The following is a 6000-nucleotide window of genomic DNA, read 5'->3' on the forward strand; positions in this document are numbered from 1 at the left end:
TACTTTCTGTATTTTGGGGGTGGGTGTTTAATTGCTATTAGAAAAACATGTATTTGAAAGAACTAAATAATCAATGCTTGGCAGCTCAATGGTATAGGGCAGTGGCATCCCTGGGGGATGGAAGAGTAGATTCCCAACATTGCTGCTCTGCAAATGCACTGCCAAAAGGGGAAAGCCGCAGCCTGGTAGCCATTGGCAGTAGCCAACAGGTGATTCCAGGGTCAGCAAGGGTCAACTTCCATCCCCTTACTCCCTTGTACTGCAGCAGAATGAACCAAAGCACATCTGCTTCTGGAGAAATGAAGATGCCACACACAGCCTGCAGTTATGAATGGCTCTTATAATAAGATGACATCTGTGCTTGGTTTTTAAGATGCATCACTGCATGTTTATTAAACTATTACTCCATCATATTTATTTGGCTACAAAACAACTCCCAGCCCATACTTCTAAAAGTGGTTTATTAAAAACTAAAGCTTGAACATTAATACTCAAAAGCACCCTTGAGAATCAATAATAATGCTGCAGATAAAATGAAAGGGAATCAAAGTAGTAAGTCTTGGTGGGGCTGTGGCTGCTTTTCAACACTTTCTTGCATGTTCGGGAAGCTAGAGTGGGGAAGAGCACCGAGGGCCTGTAGCAGTGGGTGCAGAAATAGTCACCCCAACATCTGACTTCCTAACATGCAGACATGATGGCCATGAAGAGGGATGTCCTATGGCCACCTAGCTCTATATAAAGGGCCAAGAGAGGCCAAGGGTAGGCCCAGTGGAGGCCAGTAGTTTCACCAAGAATAAGACCTCTGCCCTTAACCAACAGACTTGTAACTGATGCCCCATGCTAGCCCCAGTGTGAGCATCCATCCTGAACACAGACTCCGCCCTATACCTGGCACTAGACTGAGCTGAGCTGAATCTTGCCCTTGCTGAAAAATAAGCCTCAAATTCAACCTGCCAGTAGTCACTGGGACTAGCCAAGCCAGTGAGGCTACATAAACAGTCTGTCCCTGGGCTGGGCCCAGCATGGGCACCTAGCCCTGCAGGCAGACATTTCTAGCCCCAGGCCTCCTGGCAGATGGTCTCTTCCAGCTCTGTCCCAAATCCCCAAGCCTTTCCATGGATGCCCACCTGCAACCTGTCCAGGCAGCAAGCAATAACGAACACATGGCCATTCCCAAAGAAATGAGAACAAATTAGAAGATTCAGAGGAGAACCCACAAGATATGGGGGTCGGGGGAGTCCAAACCAACCCAGTGAAGAGTAAAATAGCTGAAAGATCCAGGGATGTTTGGGAGCTGACTCCCTACCTAAAGTACCTAAGGGTTGATCTGGGTCAAGGGAGCCCAGGTGACTCTGTGACTAACAGGGAAGTCACAGGGGACAGTTCTCAGCTTAGGGTGAGGATTTCCTCCAAAGCAGAGTCATCACACGAGAAGAGGCTCGCCCTGCTCAGTCTCTCCTGTGGGGAGAATGAGGCATGGGGTTCAACTCACCTGCTGACTTCTTGCGGATTGTTGGCACGGGCAGCTTCCATCAGGGCTGCATCTGAAGAGAAAGGAGGCACTGGTCAGATCCGTGGCCAGGACATACCCGCCTCAGGACTGCATGGAGGGCCCACTGAGACAGTGGAAGTGCTTTAGAAACACGGACTTTAACAAGCAAACTGATGCCACAATACATAACAAGAAAGCGAATCATTCCCTCCCCACGTGGTGTCCACTGTTAACAACCTGACTTCCACACCTTTCTACGACAGAGCCCAAACTCTTAACTCCTCTCATCATACAGGGAGTGAGCACAACTGCTAGCACTGTGTCTTGCTTATGATAACCAATGCGCTCTTCACAATCTAGGAAGCTCTGCTTAGTATGCTTTATGTTCCTGTAAAGTTATTGTTAGCCATTCCCTGACCTTGTCCACTTTCTCCCTCAACTCTAGTTCTTCAAACCACTTCTGAATGTTGATGTGAAAGGTCATAAACCCAAAGGGAAAGGTAGAATGAGGGGAGCAAGCAGGGTGCAGGGCTGTCTGAGGATGGAGAGGGCCTCAACTAGGAGTCTTTGAGATATGGCTCCATTCCACGCCCACTACCCACTCTGTGACCATGGCAGCGCCTCTCGCTCTCAACCACAGCTTCCCTGACTGTAAAACAGACACCCTTGCCCTGCCAGCTTCACAAGGATGTCAAAGAGTTGAAATGACAGTTGAGACGGCTGCAAACCGCCCAGTGCGAAGCCCAGGGAAGGGAGACCCAAAGCAGAGGGTCTGGTTAGGAAACACCAAGCTTAGGAGGAAAGTAATGCTAGCTATGTCAGCCTGGGCTGGTCTGGGCAGCCTGCAGGCTGTTGCCACCACCTTGTGGCCATAAAGAAAATTGGACTGACTCAGAAAAACCTCAAAGTCAACAAGGCTTTTCAAATAGCTCAAAACCAAGTACATGGAGCCCTCTGTGCCCAGCCTGGTTGTGAGCTACACTGCTGGGCACTGGATGGACTCATAGTCATCCCCGACTCGGGGAACTCTCACTCCAGCCAAAAGACTCACCCATGAGCAAATGCACTGGAGTAGGGTGAAAGAGCAGGATCTGGAGATGGTGAGACCTGGGCTCCCGCCCAGCTGTCACTACTTGCTGTATGACCTAGCCCACTCATCTAACCTCCTGAGCCTTAGTTTCCTTGTCTGTACAACAGATATGAAACCCACCTTCTCATGTATATGAAAGCCAGTCCTGTGGTTCAGGCATTGATGCCTCCTGGCCTAGATTCCAGTAACAGGTCCTTTCTAATTACTTTACCAGATTGTACCCAAAGCACATACCCAAGCATGGCTCAGACAGCCACCAGCTGGGAGGGGAATCAAGCCTTCCTTAGAGATGGCTGTATCCACTCTTCCCTCACTCTGCAGGAAAAAATGTGGCTTCTGCAAGGTTACAGAGTGAGGAAGGAGCTAAGAACCAGGGCCTCCTGGCTTCTGAAAGGGTTCAGTTTCTACCACACTGCACTGAGGGCCTCAGGTCAAAACTCTAAATCAGGGGTCAGGGTAGCTGGCAAGTCAATTCCAGCAGGAACTGGTCACAGTTTTGACCACTATCTATTTTGGTAAATAGACCCCGGTATTCTTGCTGGAGTTCAGGCTACAAAGTCCAGTTTGGAACCCCCAGGAACTTCTTAGGCAAGACCTCACCAAATACACTGGACTCAACACTCCCTGCTCATGAACCTTCCATGTCTCTCCACTGCCTACAGAAGAAATTCCAGCACCCTCATCCACCCCACCCCCAACTGGCATCCAGGTACCACTCCATCCGTTCTCATCTAATTCCAAAGACCTTATCCTCCAACCAAGCTGGTCACTCTGCTAGCCCCTGCACACACCATGGTGCCCTGAAACTCTGTTATTTCCATCCCTGAAGCCTTTGCGTAGAATATAATCCAACTCTCACACATTTACTGGGCATCTACTAAGCTCCAGACACTGTGGTGGGCAAATGATGTCTAGGTATAAGGGAAAGTTGCTAGTATAACCTGGGGGAAAAATAAAAGAGAGAGAGAGAGAGAGAACATCTATTTCCTGCTCTCTTGGGGCTCACAAGGTCATCCTCCTTTTCATCCTTCAGAACTTAAGTTTGAATTTCCCATCCTCTGGGGGTCTCCAATACTACTGGAAGGCTTTCCTCACCCTACTGGCCCTCTGATCCCCCAACAACACATAGCACCACTCACCAGCCCTGCATTCCAACTGCCTGCACTGTCCCCTTGACTGATTTTGTGTTGTTAGGACTTCCCACACACCTAGCCTAAAACCAGACAAACAGAGGGTATCCCACAAAAACGCTGAAGGTTATAGGATTCTGGCATGCCTAAGCTAGATGCCCTTAGTGTTGTCCTCAACACCCTCATTTTGTAGATGAGGAAACGGAGGACCAGTAAGGAAAAGCAGAAGTTCAAATTCACAGTGGGAGTTCGACACAGAACCAAAACAAGATCCCCAGTGTTGTCTCTCACAGACCAAAGTCCTTCCTTTACAACTGGCCACATCAAATGAATGAAAGTTAAGGACTCCCCACTCCCCCAACTCTTGCTCCAAATTCTCAGAGCTTCAGATGCATGGAACCCATGGACACCAGGCCTCCGTCTTTCCTCTCGAGGAACGACTTAAGAACCTGAATGGCTGGACTCACACAGGTCATAAGTCTGACTCTGTCCCCTCTCTCAGCGGCTGCTCAGCTCCATGCATCCAGATGAGATACTAATTGGGATCAGCCATCCCCTCAACAGCTGGTCTTGGGCCTCCAGGAATCCAGCTTCCTTCTCCTGACAACTAAACCACATGGCAAGACCACCTCACCAGACACAGCAAAATCCTGAGACTGACAGACTCAGGCTGCTGAACTCCAAAAGGGGTCAAAGTAACAGTATTGTAAAAATGTTGAGAAATTATTCTTCACTACATAAAGAAACTGAGGTCAAGCTGGCGTTAGAACCAAGTTAAGTTCTTCCTGACTCTAGCAGCTCTGGTGGGCGGGGGTGGGAGGGTGGCCGGGTGGGAGGTGGCAACTTCTCTAAACCATCTAGAAGCTGTCCTTAACACCCCACAGTTTCCGCTTCCTGGATATCTCAGGAAAGAGGAATTGGATCAAGCAGAATATCAAAAACATAATGGGACCATGCTATAATAGATGTTTAGTCCAGTATCCCATTGTACAGATGGATAAAATGATGCACAGAGAGGGGAGTCGGACCTATGATAGGAGATTATATAACTCCGAGGTGATGAGCTCTCCAGGGCAACACTCTGCCCCTGTAACCAGATGATGTCTGAGTGCCTCCAAGACTTGGGCTCTAAAGGATCTAAATCTCTAAGTACCTCCCACCCTCCTAAGATACGAAGTTAGGACAATCTTCCCGCCTCTCCCTTCCTCAAACCCAGATCTCATAATCACCCTTGTTGGACGGACTCTTGCTGTAGCAATGAACCACCAGCGCTGTGGCCAGGGCCCACATGCCCAGTCCGGCCCTGTTGGGGACCTCGGTCCAGCTGTCCTGTCCTGGGAGTGTTTCTTCAGGGCCAGGAAGGTGTCCCCAAATGGCAGCCGCGAGGCATTTGGTATCGAAGCGTCCTCCATGGCGCCCCCCAGTGGCTGCCCCGCGTCCGGAGAACAAGGCCGGCGATGTTCCAGAGCGCCCCCCGGCGGCTGCCCTCAGCCACTGAGGCTCCCCGAGACCCCCAGTGGTCACATTCCGGCCGAAAGCACCTCCATGACCCCGGAGCACTGGGGACCTGAGTAGCCGGAGGAGCAGCCGTGGCGCCGGTGCTTTTCTCCTCAACACCAGGGACCCCAGCATCGTGACAGCTGCTTCGATAACCCCGTGGTGCCGGCCCCTGTGCTGGCCGCGTCCAACATGGCTGCCGCGGCGCGTTCGAAGACGCCGCGAACGGGGTGGAGTTACGCACTACCTCACGGGAGGGGTAGTCCACAGCCCTAAGTCTTTCCCCAGTTGGAGAACACATAAACTACGCTTCCCAGAAGGCTGTGGGATTGCGTCATAATGACTGCTAATTTATAGGAGCCCGGGGCATGTTGGGAAATAGAGTTCGGGTGAAGGGGCGTGGTGATTAAAGATTCGAATCCCTGGGCTTCTTTCCTAGTTTAGTTGAAGTACACGACACATTTTTTTTTTTTTTTTTTTGAGACGGAGTCTCGCTCTGTCGCCCAGGCTGGAGTGCAGTGGCGCGATATCGGCTCACTGAGCCTTCCTCTCCTGAGGTCAAGCAATTTTCCTACCTCAGCCTCTTGAGTAGCTGGGATTAAGGCGCCCGCCAGCACGCCCAGCTAATATTCGCATTTTTAGTAGGGACGGGGTTTCATCTCGTTGGCCAGATTGGTCTCAAACTCCTGACCTCCGGCGATCCGCCCGCCTCAGCCTCCCAAAGTGCTGGGATTACAGGCGTGAGCCACAGCGCCCGGCCCACAATTTTTGACTGGTGTAAATAACACAAG

At 50.7% G+C, this 6000-nt stretch overlaps 1 protein-coding gene across 2 annotated transcripts in view; it reads right to left on the reverse strand.

Annotated features, from left to right (window-relative positions):
- Window positions 1–5544, reverse strand: part of CLPB (caseinolytic mitochondrial matrix peptidase chaperone subunit B) — a 147376-nt gene extending 141832 nt beyond the window's left edge. For both annotated transcript variants that reach the window (XM_032258983.1, XM_032258984.1), the window contains exons 1-2: window positions 4942–5544; window positions 1493–1544 (exon numbers count right to left, since the gene is read on the reverse strand). In XM_032258983.1, coding sequence (XP_032114874.1) covers window positions 1493–1544; window positions 4942–5344 — 455 coding nt within the window. In that variant the 5' untranslated portion in view covers window positions 5345–5544. The remainder of the gene's footprint in view (window positions 1–1492; window positions 1545–4941) is intronic.
- Window positions 5545–6000: the final 456 nt, after the last annotated feature.

Source organism: Sapajus apella, unplaced genomic scaffold, assembly GCF_009761245.1.
Source record: "Sapajus apella isolate SASKATOON/1434 unplaced genomic scaffold, GSC_monkey_1.0 scaffold106, whole genome shotgun sequence".
NCBI lineage: Eukaryota > Metazoa > Chordata > Mammalia > Primates > Cebidae > Sapajus > Sapajus apella.